General features: G+C 40.8%; 1 protein-coding gene across 5 annotated transcripts in view; it reads right to left on the bottom strand.

The window, feature by feature from the left end:
* The window catches only part of UTRN (utrophin), a 582,930-nt gene that overhangs the window by 452,053 nt on the left and 114,220 nt on the right, over window positions 1-16,657 (bottom strand). For 2 of the 5 annotated variants that reach the window (XM_042939998.1, XM_042940003.1), the window contains exon 1: window positions 7,454-10,094. The exons of the other annotated variants lie outside the window; for them this stretch is intronic. In XM_042939998.1, the coding sequence (XP_042795932.1) occupies window positions 7,454-7,541 (88 nt within the window). In that variant the 5' untranslated portion in view covers window positions 7,542-10,094. Of the gene's footprint in view, window positions 1-7,453; window positions 10,095-16,657 lie in introns of those variants that run through there. 5 annotated transcript variants of the gene reach the window in all.

Below are 16,657 nucleotides of genomic sequence, written 5' to 3'. Positions count from 1 at the left end.
ATGCACACACACTATGCTTTTCCTTTTCCTGCTGTAACACTACTTATTCAGAGTTACCCATTAAATTTTTATTAACAACTAACAGTTCTCAGAGTATTGCCAGATACCAGATTGCATGAGTAGGTTGGAGTTATCTAAAGAGAAAGTGAATCTGTTGGGAAAATAAATTTCTTCTGTCAAACACAATCCAGGAGCTACTAACACCAGAAAAGGAGTAGGCTAAATCAGAAGCTAAAGGCACAGGATCCAAGAGTAGAACAAGAAAACAGGTCGGGTCAAAGCCAGGAGACTCGCTCTGGCGGCAGGTTTTAGCTAGGGGCTGGCTGGGCCAGGAGAAAAGGGTCAGTGCTGCTGTGACAGGAGGAGCTGAATCTCAGAGGACCAAGAGGATTGCTCTTTGATAAGGTATCTCCATTGATGATAAGCATGTGACCTGGAAGAATTTGTGCGAGATGCCTATCTCACAACCTCTGTGCATTCCAGCCTCTGGCAGTATCTGGATCAGTGGCATTAAACTGAAATCTATCAGGTTTCCAGACCATTATGACGGTTCTCCTCTATTTGGAGAAATAGTCCTCTCTGCAGACTAAATAAAGCTTTTTATATAAGGCACCAAAAGGCAAATAGGTCGTACAGCACAGAACCATATGGGAACCTGTGTGCCCTTTTCCTTTGCTTGTCTTGCTTGCTTGCAAACAATAAAAACCTTTCTGAATAAATGAAAGTGAACTTTGAAACCAGCAAAACATTTCGGGCACCATGCCACAAAGATATTCTCCAAGCAACTGCAGGCCATTTGCTGTCATGTACAGCTCTGTTTTCTTGCCATGTACTGGGTCTGCGGTTAGAGTCCAGCATAGAATTACAGCCTTGATGCTTTGACGTGAAAAATTACTAACAGATCTAGATCGAAGGATGAGGACGAACTGGTCAATTTTCAGTACGATGATGCACATGGGGCCTAATTTAAACTAATATCTTATCTTTATCTAACATCTAAGCGGTATTCATTTTTTCCCAGATTAACTTGAAAGGCTCTACTAACAAATACAGCCACCATTTACTATAATCCTTCCTGCAATTTGCCAAAGAATGTGCAAGAGAGTTTGCATATGTACACCTTTAAAGACTCACAACAGTCCCTTTACTACCATTTTGCAAGCAAGGAAACTGAGATCCGATGCAGGGTGACTAGGACTCAACTGTGAGTCTAGCTACACAGTGTGTCCCCATTAAGTGTATCATGCTCTACAACTTACATGGAAAAAGGGCATTCTGTGAATACCTCTGGGCCCTACCATCCCTATGAGAGTAATTCATGGGTATAGAAAAATGTAATAAAATAGTGAGGGCACCTAAATAATCACCAGCCTCAGCAGAGTCCGGGATGATGACAGCGGCCACACCAGTCAAAAGATAAAGAGAAAATACAGAATCCAAATCCAAAGACTCGAAACTCTATCCCAGAAATCCAGAAATCACTTGTGTCTTTTAAGTTGGAAGTTAACCGTCTTTAAATGCAAAAGAAATTCACATAAGTCACTTAAAATCTGCAATTTTGTAGGAATTTCCCTCCGAATCAGGAAGAGTTTGAAGTAAGAGATCCAGACAACAGAAAAAGGGGGAGGGCCCAATGTATGAAAAGGCAATTTATTGAAGAATTTTTCCAAAGGGCCATTAAACATATGCAGAGAAGTTCAATTTCACAAAAGAAAAGAAAAGGAAAAAGTCCAAACATTTATACACTACTTTTTATTTCTCTACACTTCGTGGATAGCAACTTCACAGAAAACACTTACCTGCCCCCCAGCAATTACACAAATGAACTAAGATCTATGTACACAGGTCATTATTTCCAATAATTTTTTTAAATGGGATACTACCATCACAGTATGGTTCTGACTTTGGTTCAAAAAGAAAAGTCATGCTTGTGAAAACCTGGATACAAAGCTGCCCATTTGTGTATTCATAGGAAAAGGTATGGCCAAACAAAACTATTAACAATGGTTAATAGACATAAACGGAGGGGAGAGGGAATAATTTTCTACTCTGTATAATGTTTATTCAGCACTGGATTTTTTTAAGAAGGAAGCTGATTACTTAAGGTATTTTTTTAAAAGATACTTAAATATATTATTAAAAATGAGGTATGGAATCAAAAATTTCTTACAAGAAAATATCTCTCTAACTTACCAGCCACCCTCACAGGGAACCACACTTATTTTTGCCCAGTTCACAACCCAAGATTCAATTCTCTGGTTTAGACAGAAAGTTTGACCTGTGTTCCCTTAGTCCTAGAATAAAATTTCACTTTGACACAATGGTAGAACTAGGCTATGACTCATCTTCCTCTGCAGAACAATGAAAGTTCTAGTTCAGTGGGAAAAAAACTACTTGAGTTGCCTGCTCACCGAACTGTTCAAATCAAGGTCAAAATATTGGGGCAGGATCAAGCGAGTCGCTGTGCCCAGATCCTATCGAACGCTCCTACCATTCCTCACTCCCAGCAGTCCTTTCAATGGTCCTCCAATCAAATCCTGACTTTGCAAATGGTTAGAAGAGGAAGCACCTGGTGCCCTCTAAGGAAGGGTCAAAGAACCCAACTGTAACACGAAATGGATCCAGGACCCATGTCATGAGCATACCTTTCAAGTAATGCCAAGGGAAAACACAACTAAAAGGATAACAGAGTGTACAGGTTGAACTTAAATATATATATACACGTAAGGATATATATAATTTTTTAATATTTATTTTTGAGAGAGAGAGAGCATGCACACAAGTGGGGGAGAGGCAGAGAGAGAGGAAGAGAGAATCCCAAACAGACTCCATGCTCGATGCAGGGTCCAATCTCATAACCATGAGATCATGACCTGAGCAGAAACCAAGAGTCGGACATTCAACCGACTAAGCCACTCAGGCACCCCTTAAATATATTTTAAGTACCATAATGAACATAACATTTGATTTCCTATTCCTAGACTCTAGGTAGCAGACAAAGCTACCGTTATCAGATTTTTATAAGGTTTACAGAACATACTCTTTATTTACCTTGAATGTTACCATAGTTTACAAGTGCTTTGAAACAGCCCCTGGGAAATCCCACTGGTTGGGAGACCCACCTCAGAAGTTCAGTGACTTTTACAGTCAATCATAAGTAAAAGCCAAGTCTACCCCTCAAACAGCTGTTCAGTACCATGTTAACTCACACATCTCATTTTCTCCCCAAATTCTTTTGTTTCAAACAAGTCGTTCTGTCTACCCTTCTTCTCCAAATTTAACAATTTTCTCACTCACCTCTGCAAATTATATTCCACCTGGCCCTCCTAACCACCAGTGAATTTTCTTTATACATGTTAAGATCAGCTAAAAATTCACAAGCCCTGAGAACTCTTCCCAGACAAACCTCACTGCACTCTGGCGACTCTGAAGTCTGTGCCTTTATTCTGATACAGTCAACTGGTAGGTCAGGAAGTCCATGATATCTGGCAACGATAAACACACTCCTTCCTTTCAAACCAACCCTCACACAGTTCCTTTCAGAGAACCTCCTGGTAGTGTCCCCAACCAGCCCCACCTCCGCATTCACATACACCTACACCCCAGCCCCTGATAAAATTCTTATTCCAAAGTTCTCAACCTGCCTTGCTTCATGAAGACACTGCCAACTGGCAGGCTTGTCTCTTCCGAGAGGGCTGCTCAATGTGTCTGTTCCCCTAGGATCTCTTCCAGGAGCTTCTTCCAGATGACAGCTGGTATTCAGGGGAGCCACAGTCTAATATAACATACTCTCCTACATCAGCACTGACCGGAAACGAAGAGATCCAACCCTCTTCCAGCCTTCCTGTTGCTCAGAGGAATTGATTCATTCATTCCACAAGCAGATATTGAGCCTTCCCTGAACGCCAGGCACACAGTTAGGTGCTGGGTACAATGGTGACAAGCTCCTCGTCCTCTTCACAGAGCTTTCGGTCTAGCTGGGAACAAGTAACAGTCCTCTGTGCCTCTCCACCTTGAATCTACAGCAGCATCACTCAGAGACTTTTTGAAAAGCTACAAAGTCAAGGCGTCAGTCTGCTTAAATCAGAATCTCTGGTGGTGGGGCTTCAACACTTTGACGACTCTACCGTGGAGCCAGGGTTAAGGATATCTTCACCAACCCATCTAGAAAGGAAACAGCTGACATAGAGTCCTGTCAGCCAACAAGCAAGCAGGAAGGATGGCCAGAAAAGCTGCCTCCCAGCAGTGGCTTCCTGAGCAGGGCAATTTCTAGACATAAATCATCTGTGCATTAGTGGATGCCTACAAATCCTAGAATGGCACCAAAATTTTTTTATTTCACATTTTCAAGACTTTTTTTAAGTTTATTTATTTATTGGGGGGGGGGGAGAGAAAGAGAGAGAGAGAGCAAGTGAGCATGAATGGGGGAGGGGCAGAGAAGGAGAGAGAGAAAATCCCAAGCAGGCTCCACACTCAGCACAGAGCTGGCCCGACTCGGGGCTCAATCTCCCAACCATGAGATCACGACCTGAGCTGAGATCAAAAGCCAGACACTTAACCAACTTAGCCACCCAGTTGCCCCATTTTCAAGACTTTTTTAACTTTGGTCTCCCTCAATTAGGTTATTCTTAACTTGTCATCATTTGTACACAGGCATCAAGATTAAGAAAAGGAATTATTTCACAAAAGTATAGGGTTAATATATTTTTTTAAGTTTATTTATTGGGGGGGGGGGGGACAGAGAGAGAGGGAGAGAGAGAGAATCCCAAGGAGGCTCTGTGCTGCCAGTGCTTAGCCCAATGTGGGGTTTGAACCCACGAACCATGAGATCATGACCTGGTCCGGAACCAAGAGTTGGTCACTCAACCAACTGAGCCACCCAGACACTCCTAGGGTTAATATTTTAATGGTTTTTTAAAAAAAAATTTTTTTAATGTTTTTATTTATTTTTGAGACAGAGAGAGGCAGAGCATGAGCAGGGGAGGGACAGAGAGAGAGGGAGACACAGAATCCAAAGCAGGCTCCAGGCTCTGAGCTGTCAGCACAGAGCCCGACACGGGGCTCGAACTCACGGACCGTGAGATCATGACCTGAGCCGAAGCCTGACGCTTAACCAACTGAGCCACCCAGGCGCCCCCTAGGGTTAATATTTTAAAATAAAAAGATTCGATATCAAAGAAAGATAGATGACAGATAAGTAGATAGATGATAGATAGATAGATAGATAGATAGATAGATAGATAGATAGATAGATGATATAGATTCAGATTTCAACTTACTCAGTTTCTCCCTGTTGTAGCTCAGTGGTGGCAGGGAGGCAAATACATTGAAGCTCTCCACAGAGCAAAGGGCGGCAATTTCAAAACTAACACTGAATGGTTAACTTTGAGCAAATATGTATCTAAAATTCACTCCATTTTATACCTTGTTTTCCATTATTCCCTTTAGATTCGGCAACGGTCACTGGCATATCAACTCCATACTGTCAAAAGTTTAATGCAAAACGCTTATGGTTTCATTTACTCCACCTGACTCAAGGTCCATAAACAAAAGATTCATCCCAAAGTTTAATTATGGAGACTGCTCTGAAAGCCAGAAAAGGCCATGTGTTGCAATGAAATATAACATCCATTAAAAAATTTATTTTTTTATTTCTAACAAGATCACTAGAGATCTACCCAGCAGATGTAAGGAAATACTCAGTTCACCAAAAGCCAATGAGAAGAGAGTCTAGGCCTTCGTGGAATTCAAAATCATATGTACATTGGTTTTCTATTTGTATTAAAAGAACATGCCCTGAAATATTTTTTTAAATGATTCTATTTTCCTAAAGCCTTTGGACTGGTCTGAGGGCAGGGGAGAATGCTATGTAAATGGGCCAGAATTCATATTTAAAGTTGCAGTCTACTCATTTCAAAGTGTCCTTACTATTTAAAGACGTATTTGTATTTCTCTTGTGTCTTTTGATTTCACCACCATACTTACTTGAGACCCTTTGTAGCAAGACAGTAACATGCACACAAGCAGACCATAGAGACTATTAATGCCAGAGAAAGAGGAATAAATCAGAGTCCAAAGAGATCTTTGAAAGGCCACAATGCTGCAATGCTTTCCTATACGTGGTATTTTAATTCTGGTCCCTGAACAGTATTTTAATTTTCTGTTGAGAGCATATGTTTATTTAAATAAGAGAGAAAGGCAATAGCCAAAGAAATGAATTATAGCCCACGGATCTCCTATTACACTTGGCCAAGAAACCAAATTGACAAAGAAAATATGGGCTGCACCAATCATTTTAGTTTAGATGTGCTCCACAGAGAACATGCCTACAACCATTTACCACCTCATTCATATGGAGTTAGGATTAAAAAAAAAAAAAAAAAAAAGAGGTAAGGAGTAACTCCAAAGGAAAGAAACACATATAGTAAAAATTCTAACCAACCTAAAAGTTTTCTTTCCCACAGCGACAACACTCAAGCATGATACATGAGGTCAAACGACATCCGTCCCTTGGGTTGTGTTTTTTTGTTGTTGTTGTCTTTGTTTACTCAGAAAGCTCACGTGACCAGCACATAAATACATACATTGAACAAGACACAAACATCTGGCCTGATCAGAAGAACTAGATCACCCTGGAAGTAAACCCCAGTGAGAAACGTGCATGATCACATCCATAGTGAAGTTATACATCTGCATTTCTTCGTGACACTGTACTGAAACGAAAACCCCTTCATTTACAGTCCCCACAAAGTACACATGTCCTATTCATGCCCTTATCAGTTCTGAACTATATGTTTTAAAAAGTAAAGTACTGGAACACCTGGGTGGCTCAGTCAGTTAAGCCTCTGACTCCTGATTTCAGCTCAGGTCACGATCCCACAGTTCATGGGTTCAAGGCCCGCATCAGGCTCTACTTGGGATTCTCTCTCTCTGCCTCTCCCCCATTCACACACTCGTGCTTGCCCTCTCCCTCTCTCTCAAAATAAATAAACTTTAAAAAAAGCTAAAGTATCTTTTTACCCAGTACAGTAAATCAAAACACCATGGGATGAGCTCTGTCACTATTCAACAGTACAGAGGAAACTTTCTATGACAGTAAAGAGTCAACACATAATAAGCTACTTTGAAAACACAAAGAGGCAAACTGATGCACATTTGTCACAACACATTGGGGTATGGACTCAAGGTCCATACCCTTGAGTGCTTTTTCCAAAGAGGCCAATAAATGGCAAATTGTCACATTCTGAAGAGAAGGATGAAGCAGACAGGGTTGGTCTCCACTATTTGGAATCTAGACAGATATGGCATCAGGAAGCACAAACCAGGGTGCTCCCATCACCAGCCAGGCCCTGTCTTCAGCAGCTCTGATACCTAAGAAGTGACTAAGAGACCCTTGTCTTCACTGCCGTCCCCTTTTCAAAACCTCACAGGCTGGGAGTCATGCAAGACTTACCTGCTACCTGCTTGCAGGCCTGGCGAGCTTCTGGCAAGTCAAGTCTGCACTTTTTCCACCGAAACGTGGTGGCCACCGGGCCGCTCATCACCTACAGTTGCTTAAATGACGAGGAAAAAGATGCAGAGGAAGTGGACAACAAAAGCAGCCTGCGAACTGCACACTGGGATGTCCTGTTTTGGGGTGGCTTTTATTTTTCCCATGAGAGGATCTGACTAAACCTAACCCAGCCTCCTCTAAATACCAGACAGGAAGTTACATTTAGCAGTAAGTGAAAACTCCTTAGGTCGTTTTTTATTATTGTTTTTGTTGTTGTGTTTTGCTTTTTGGGGTTTTTTTAATTGTCACAACTTGGAGTCTTTGGATGGTTCTAACGTACTACAAAGAGATTATAACTTTGCTTCCTGTTTTGACAGTGTTGGCTGGTAAGGGACATCTCCACCCACCTCCCTACCCACTATGTATATAAATAGAGGTATTTGCCCTGGTGTACAACTGGGCTGAAGAGTTTGGTTACATATTAACCATACTTCAAAGAATAAATGGGACTTGTTATTTTACTTTAATAGACATATATACCTTGGAGAAATGAAATTCAAAAGGATATCTTCTTAATTCCTTACACATTACTATGACAGAAAAAAAAAAAAAAAAGAAGCTTACCCACACAGAATTATAAAATAAGAAGTAAAACTTTCGACTCATACTTTCCGGCCTATTCTATCTTGTGTATGTGCTCTCTTGCCGTGCACATGTTATCCACACACATACGACAAGCAAGGAAAAGCATTACCCATGGTAGCTCACTCTGTTTTTTTTTTTCCTATTCTTTTTGTCTCTCCTGCTTTGCAACAGAAACTTTATACTTAAAAGCAAGATTTTCATATCTCATAGAATATGTACCCTTATCAGGATACACACGGATTTAAATTAAAAGCCATCTCTTTTCCTGCTACTGACTGAAATATGATAAAGAGAAACTTGGCAGGACTTGCCCAATCTCTGTGTGTTTCCTAGATTACAGGCATGACTCTGGCAAAATACTCTCTAACACAATCTTCAAATCTGTAAAATGGGAGTAGTGGCCCCACCGATTTCCTCAAATTGTTGTGAGGAGACAGCAAAAAGCACAGTGGTACAGATTATGTCACACAGTCAAGCCCAATTCTTTTCTGTAAGAGGTTTATTGACATGTAATTCACACAGTATGTAATGAACCCATTTAAAGTGCAGAATTCAAGCATTATTAGTATATTCACAGAATTATGCATCCATAACCACAATCAATTTCAGGACACTTTCATCACCCCAAAAAGCACTCTCTCTCCGTTTTCTGCCCTACCCACCAGCCTTAGGCAACCATGAATACCTACTTTCAGGTCTCTACAGGTTTGCCCTTCCCAGGCATTTCATATGAAGAAAACCTTGGAACATGTGGTCCTTTGTGACAAGCTTCTTTGACTTCGTATAATGTTTTCAAACTCAGTACTTCACTTCTGAATAATGACTGAATAATATTCCATTGCATAAATACCCCACATTCTATTTATTCACTCATCAGCTGATGGACATCTGAGTTATTTTAATCTTTGGCTGATATGAACAATATTGCTATGACGATTCAGGAACAAGTTTTCACGCTGACATACGTTTTCACCTCTCTATATGACTGCTGGGTTATATAGTAACTCTGTGGCTAACCTTTGGAAGAGTGCCGGACAGTTTTCCAAAGTGGCTGCACCATTTACGTTCCCATTACCAGGGTATGAAGTTTCCAATTTATCCACATGTCCACCAACATGTATTATCATCTGTCTTTTTAATTACAGCTGTCCTAGTGCATATGAACATATCTCCCTGTGATTTAATATGCATTTCCCAGGTGGTCAGCAAAGCCTAACTTTATCAGTAGCCCAAAAATGTCTCCGTTCTTGTAGACAGGGCTCAGTACTCAAAATACAGAACAACCAGTAAGGCATGGGGACCACTTAGTCAAAATGGATAGTGGCTACAGAGACGAAACAAGATCTTAAAGGTGTCTAGCTGGAACAGTGGCTATTTTCCAAAAGGTACGAAAACATTCCAAAAAAATTTAACTGGTAGAGCTATACAGGTTCATGCCAGCTAAATAACTACTACTTTCGAATTAGATCTCCAATAAGAGGCTACTAAAGTGGTTGGCTCTTCTTTCTCTACTAAAGGGCTGCAGAAGAAAACTTAAAAGGAGATGAAATTCTCAATGTAAATATGATATTTCCATCATTTACAAATCATTTCTCTCCTTCTGTCTTTCTGTATGTGTCTTCTTCTTGAATACAAAGAGATTCAACTAAAGCAGCCTTTTGAATAGCCATAATTATTTACAGGAAGAGATTTTAGACCAGATGTGATTTAAGATTGAGACTGCCCCAAATTCTGAAGGTAGCCAAGAGGGAGAAGTCAAGAAATACACACTAGCAATATTTCCCCCTCCCCTCCTAAAAATGTGATATTGGCTGAAAAGATATGTGCGCCCCCACGTTTATCACATTATTTACAATAGCCAAATATGGATGCAATCTAAGGGGCTCTTGATAAATGAAGGGATAAAGAAGTAATATACGTGTGTGTGTGTGTGTGTGTGTGTGTGTGTGTGTGTGTGTGTGTGTATAAAATATTTGTCATAAAAAAGAATGAAATCTTGCCATTCACAACAATAGAGACATACCTAGAGGGCATTATGCTAAGTGAAATAAATCAGACAGAGAAAGATAAATCCCATATGATTTCATTTATATGTGGAGTCTAAAACACACAACAAACTGGAACAGATTCATAAATACAGAGAACAAACTTGTGATTGCCAGATGGTAGGGGGTGGGGTGATGGGCAAAATAGGTGAAGGGGATTAAGAGGTACAAATTCTGGTTTATACAAAATAAACAAGTCACAGGAATGAAAAGTGCAGCACAGGGAATATGTAATAGTGTAATAACTTTGTATGGTTGCTGATGGTAACTACTTACCATAGTGAGTACCGTGCAAAGTACACAATTGTGGAATCACTATGTTGTACACCTGAAACTAATGTAATACTGTGTGTCAACTAAACTTCGAGTAAAAAAGAAATGTGATATGGGGAGGGCAGTAATTATTCTAATTCAAAGGGATTATCTAATCTAATGCTATCTAACTCAGAGAAATTATAGTTTTCTTCAGACTATGGTATTTGAACAAATTCATATTACAATGATGTTAATTATCTCTTTACTAAAACATCCTATTTTAGGATTTTCATCTTCTTAATCCCTAAAAGAAAGAAAAAGAAACAGAATAAAACCTACATAAAACATGACAAAGAAAATACAAAAATGCCATAAGCTTTAAAAAATAACAACTTTTTTCTTTATTTTCCAATATAAGGCCTCAAGCCTGGCAACATGTATTAATAATATGATTCATCCCTCTTCCAAGAAATTTTCCATGTCCCAAGGCTGCACTATGTAATCCATTGTTTTAGTTATTTCTTGGCATACAGCTAACTATGAAACTGACCTCTGAACTTTCCTATGTCAAATAGAACTTTCCATTGTGGGAAATTTCTAAAACATTCATATTAAGCTAAGTGGAAATGTCATCAAAGCTCAGGAGCAAATATGGTGTATATCAACCAATACAATTTCTAAAGTATATTCTATGCAAGGAAAAGCAAACCATTGATCAAACACAAGTGAAAAGCCTTTATCAGAGTTTCAGTAAATACTTGATGGTGAGGAAAATCAGAAGCAGCAATCAGCTTATCAAAGTTATCTGAAAGTTCTTCTAAAAAGATCTAATGGGAGGGCACTTTTTAAAACTGTTCTGTAATGTCAGAACCCACTCCATCCACAGACCCCTTCTGCTAGATTACACGGTGACCTCATTTCTAGTTCTTGTGAAATCAATAGACCATTTATGCCACAAGTATCTGTCTAGGGTATGCACTTTCTTATTCAATCTGGTGTTGACAGCAGTAATCAAATTTTGTACATACCACTAGGTCTATTATAGCTCAGCAGCAACTGGCTGCCAGCCTAGGTCTACTCTCACCAAAAGGGAAAGAAAGGATTGGACTGGAGAGAGAAACACAGAACGTATGAGCTGAAACCACGGGGGCTGGTGTCGAAGCCAGAGAGTGAAGCACAGGCAGTGGAGACTCACCCAGCCGCTTCAAAACGGTCAGGCCCAGGTGAGCCCACCCTGGCTGTCAAAGGCACACGTTTTTTTTCACCCTTTCTATTATCTGCAAACCCTCTTGGCTTTGAACATCTCATTATAATGGTCGGTCCTAACCATTATAGGTTCGGTAACTAATGAACCTACATCTAACCCTGCAGAGCTGCAGACAAAAGCTAGAAACAAACCACACCTTCCACCCAATACCAGGAAGGCCAAATGCAAGGGAACACTGGAGTTACGGCACTTCCGGGGAACTCTCTAGACACTACTGGCTTCATTTCGTAACTCTTCTACATGTACTTAGGCCAGAATCAAACATTTTTCTCAGATCAAAGAAATGCTAGGTTAAGGCTGCCTGGGTGTCTCAATCGGTTAAGTGTCTGACTCTTGGTTTAGGCTCAGGTCAAGATCTCATGGTTTCGTGGGTTCGAGCCTCACGTCGGTCTCTGCACTAATGGTGCAAAGCCTGCTTGGGATTCTCTTCCTCCTCTCTCTCTCTGCCCCTCCCCTGCGCGTTGGCTCTCTCTCTCTCTCTCTCTCCCCCTCTCTCTCCCTCTCTCAAAATAAATAAATAACCATTTTTTAATGCTAAGTTAATCTTCTTAGGCTAAAAACAAGGTCAGTTTTAAAAATAATTGGGGAGGGAAGAGACCTGACTTTGAAATTTTACTGGACTTGCTGTCTTAGACTTTAAATCTGCAAGAAAACCACACTCTAGCTAATAGATATTTTCTACTTAACAGCAGCATGGATGGTGCCATTTCCTGGTATGACAAGTAACTTTTTTTCATATTTTAAAATTTGAAATAAATTTAGATTTACCAAAAAAGGTATAAAAAGAGTCACACAGAGTTCTCTCACTCCCCTCACTTAGCTTCCCCAAACGTTGTCACCATATTACATAACCAGACTATCACTGTCAAAACCAGATAATTAGCATGGATGCAATACTACACTTTATAACTACCCTACAGAACATATCCAAATGTCCCCACTTGTCCTCTTTTTCTGATTCATGGTTCAATCCAAGATCCTGCACGCAAGCAACACTTCAAAAATCCAGGATGTGTCCTTTTCAATAAATCATGCACTATCTAACGAACATTTCTGATCCCTCCAAAGTTCTGTTTCTTTTCATGCTAATGAGGAGGTGTCATCATTAACCACAGAGTCTTCCAGGCTAGGAATGTTCTTTTCCTCCACAATTCTCCTCATATTTCAGCTGTCAGTCTTATCAACCTTACCGTATAAACACAAGTCAAAATGACCTTCACAATCCCTTGTCCAAAAACCTTGAACCAGATGTTTTGCCGAATCAGAACTTTTCCCATTTGAGCAAAGTTAATAGAGCACATAGGACATATATTACATTAAAACAAAATAAAACAACAACAAAAACAAACAAACAAACAAAAAGCCAGCAAGATTCAGGGCAATTTCCCCTTAATCAAACACATTAATAGTTCTGCAACAAATGTGTGTGTATCTTGAATGGTAGGTGGGATAGGTAAAGCTTTTAAAAGCATCTTATTAGCAGTTCAAGTGAGATTTCACCACCAAATGAGTTCAAGGTCAAGCTCAGATTTACTGTCAAATGAATTACAAAGAAGGTACCTTTGAGTTTTCAGAGTTCTTTTGAACTACTACAACTGCAGAGGAGGGGCTGTGGAACTACCTATGAAATCCAGTGGCTTCATTCGTCTCCCACCCACCTCAACTACATCCTCCTTCACTCACCTGGTAGAGCCACCTGTTATGTCACCTCTGCCTCTAGGCTCTCTTCACTCCAATTCACATTCCCACAAATTCCCCGCAGTGACCTTTCTCAAATACCTACAACTCCCTAACCTCATAATCCTTAAAGATTTCCCATGCCAAAAACAGGGGGAGTTTGAAGTCTACTCATCTTCATGAGGTTAACAAAGGTCTCCACCATCAGAGCCAACTCCCAACCGTGCTGATCATCTACACAGCATTACAAAAAAGGTATAGTCTCTGTCCCTTAAGATTCTCACAATCTCACTCAAGCCCTTTCATATTTTCATCAGAGTAATTATTGTTTAGAATACAACGTCTCCGATAATCAAAGAGCATATCTGGATATTTTAACTCATTTTTTCTCTAGCTAGGAAATTCTACCTTAGCTCTTGATCACATTAAATATTACTAACAAAATCCCACATCTTGACATGAAAAGGATTTTTCACATGATTTTAAATAATACATCTAAAAATACGACACTACTGTTGGTATGGTTAAAACAATTACAAAGAGAAAGAGCCAGAAAAACTTTTCTAAAAACAAGCAAAACCAAAAAAGTAACATCAAGGATGGTATTTAATGGGCTGATTTCTCATGAGATTGTTTTTCCAAAGCAGAAAGATATAAATAAAATCTGAAATCATGCCTTTGTTTCCATATTAGAATATTAATGGAATAGAATGACATTATAATCAACGAAATTACATTAGAGTGAGTTAAACCAAAATCCCCACCATCAAAGACTTTAGAATTTATCCCCAATCACGCAGAGGCTGATCTCAGATGCAGACTTTAAGATGATGCCAGGAAAGGACGAAAGAAATCCTATTTTAAGTATTATTAGTTTCATTGTCTAGTGTGCAAACAGTCAAAGATACCTACTTGGAATGATGAATTAAAAGAAAAATTCCTAGAAGTTGTATTTCAGAATTAAATGACAAACTTTCTTACAATTATCTCAGGAATGCTGCATAGAAGTAGTGAGATTAAGAGGTAAAGAACAAGTACCACCAAATCCCTTAAAATGAGTGTTGTAGGGACAGGGGGTAGGTGCACACATCCACTCCCTACACCCAGACAGAGGAGGGATTCCCTCCAGGATGGCACTCCTCTCACAATAGTGTGTGTGTGTGTGTGTGTGTGTGTGTGTGTGTGTGTGTACACGTGTAGCAAGGTTTCTCACCAGGTGTGTTAGTTCCAACCAAAATGGCGACTGCCTGGAATCAACTGAGGCGAGGCCTCCAGTAGCCGGCAGCAATCTGTGTTAGAACAGGCCAACACTCCATGGCTGCCAAGTGACGCCAAGGCTTCGTAGAAGCCAGGCTCCAGGCTGCCAGGACAGCGGAAGGAACCCTGGAGTACTGGCTGCTTAAGGCAGGGATCGCTGGGATGGCGACTCCAGCAGCAAACAATCCACTCTAGCAGAAGAAAGGAAGGTCATTGCTAGGGTTCTCCAGGGACCAGGAACAGTTATTTAATAAGAAGAAGGAAACAACACAAATGCTTTGAAAGGAAAGAGGAACTTCAAAATATTTTAAAAAGGAAGAATTGGGGGGGGGGAAGGAAGAAAATGGAAGTGACTTTTCCGAATTTTTTGCATGTCCTGTTTTTATACATCGGGTGAAAAAGAAATGCTGCCATTTCTCATTTAGCTTTGTTTTTCCATCCCCTATAGCACAGTGACTGGCATGTGGCAAGGACTTAATAAAAGAACATTTACTGAAAGAAGTGAGACGAGCTGATGTAGAAGACATCAGGGCAGATGTTAACAGTGAGGGCGCCTGGCTGGCTCAGCCAGAAGAGCATGCGACTCTTGAGCTTGAGGTCATGAGTTCAAGCCCCACGTTGGGTGTAGAGATTACTTAAATAAATAAAACTCAAAAAAAAAAAAAAAAACCACACAAGAACAAAGTTAACAGTGAACCAGGACAGTGAGAGGAACCCAGGTCAGCTCTCACATCAGAGAGCACAGTGCATGTGGCAGGCCCACCTGATGCAGAAAGGAGGTGGCAAGGTCTATGGCAGGACAGGGGTGAAATGAAAAACTGCAGCTCTGGAGCACACCCCAAAACTGCAGAAGGGGACTTCCCAGGGGACTAGAGAGTTGTGGCCAGGTGAGAAGGACAGAAATATAAAGTAGAAGCAAGAGAACTGCCAACATGCTGGGCTGTGGAGCAAAGGTCAGCAAGTGACTTTTCTTGAAGTACACCTGCTGCCATTTGGAGGAAAACCTCTCCAGTGTCTAGATGGTTCTAGAACCATCATGCTTCGTGACAAGGTGTGATGAAGAGAAGCACGGGGAGTATTCTTTATTGCTAGCGGTAAAAACATTTAGTGGAAAAAGTGGCCTGAGTCACATGCATAGCACACACTAGCCTATGCATCCAGATGTGCGGCTCGTAACACTTTGCCCCTCGGTCACTTGCAGTGATGATCTCAATCCAGTGTCTTCTGTTTGGAGCTCTTATGCAAATCTGAGGATGTTGGCCACTCAGAAGACATGGGTATTAACATGTGTGAGTCATCTGTATATTCTGCCTGCAGCTGACGCCACACAAAGATAGGCCTAATTATGGGCACACCCACCCAAACTCCCATGGGTCATACCTCTCAACTTGTAGATGAGGCGTAATCATCTACTTCTGACAACTTAGGGCAAAGAGTGGGGAGAACGTGAAGGAAGGGTCTAGGTAATAACTAGGCAGAACCAATGCCAAGGAACTGACCCAGAGTATTTTCAATCAGCTCCAGGATTTCTGAGATTATAGTTTCCAAGAGGTAGCCAGATGAGGAACAGTAAAAGCAAGTACTGGTTATCACTCAAAAATGTATGAGCCATGGGACTGAACAACAAGGTCCCAGGGCCCAAGGCCAGTCAGCTAACTGACTGGTTTACTGAGCACCTACTCTGCTCCATGCAGTGCCCTGAGAACCAGTTCCCAGGCAGCACCAAGTGCCAAGGAAGGGAGTGCTGTGGCACCTGCTATCACTGCGGGGATCGGGCTGAAGCGCGGAGACAGGCTGGAGCCTGTAAAAAGGGAAAGGAGAGGGCAGAGGCTGAGCAAACAAGGTGGGAGTGAATGCTACAGAGGGCAAGAAATGCACAAGCAGCCTATTGTTAAAGTACTCTAAGAAGTCACAAAGAACAGGGAGGAAGATAGGGGGGTGAAACTTGGAAACAATTCCAGAAGGTACAAAAGAGAAAACAGTGATTCAGAAATAAGGCAAAAACAAAGTCAGGCCCTC

The sequence above is a fragment of the Panthera leo genome, chromosome B2, assembly GCF_018350215.1.
Source record: "Panthera leo isolate Ple1 chromosome B2, P.leo_Ple1_pat1.1, whole genome shotgun sequence".
NCBI classification, from domain to species: Eukaryota; Metazoa; Chordata; class Mammalia; order Carnivora; family Felidae; genus Panthera; species Panthera leo.
Note: the sequence above shows the minus strand (reverse complement) of the source record. Positions and strands in the feature narration are given on the sequence as shown.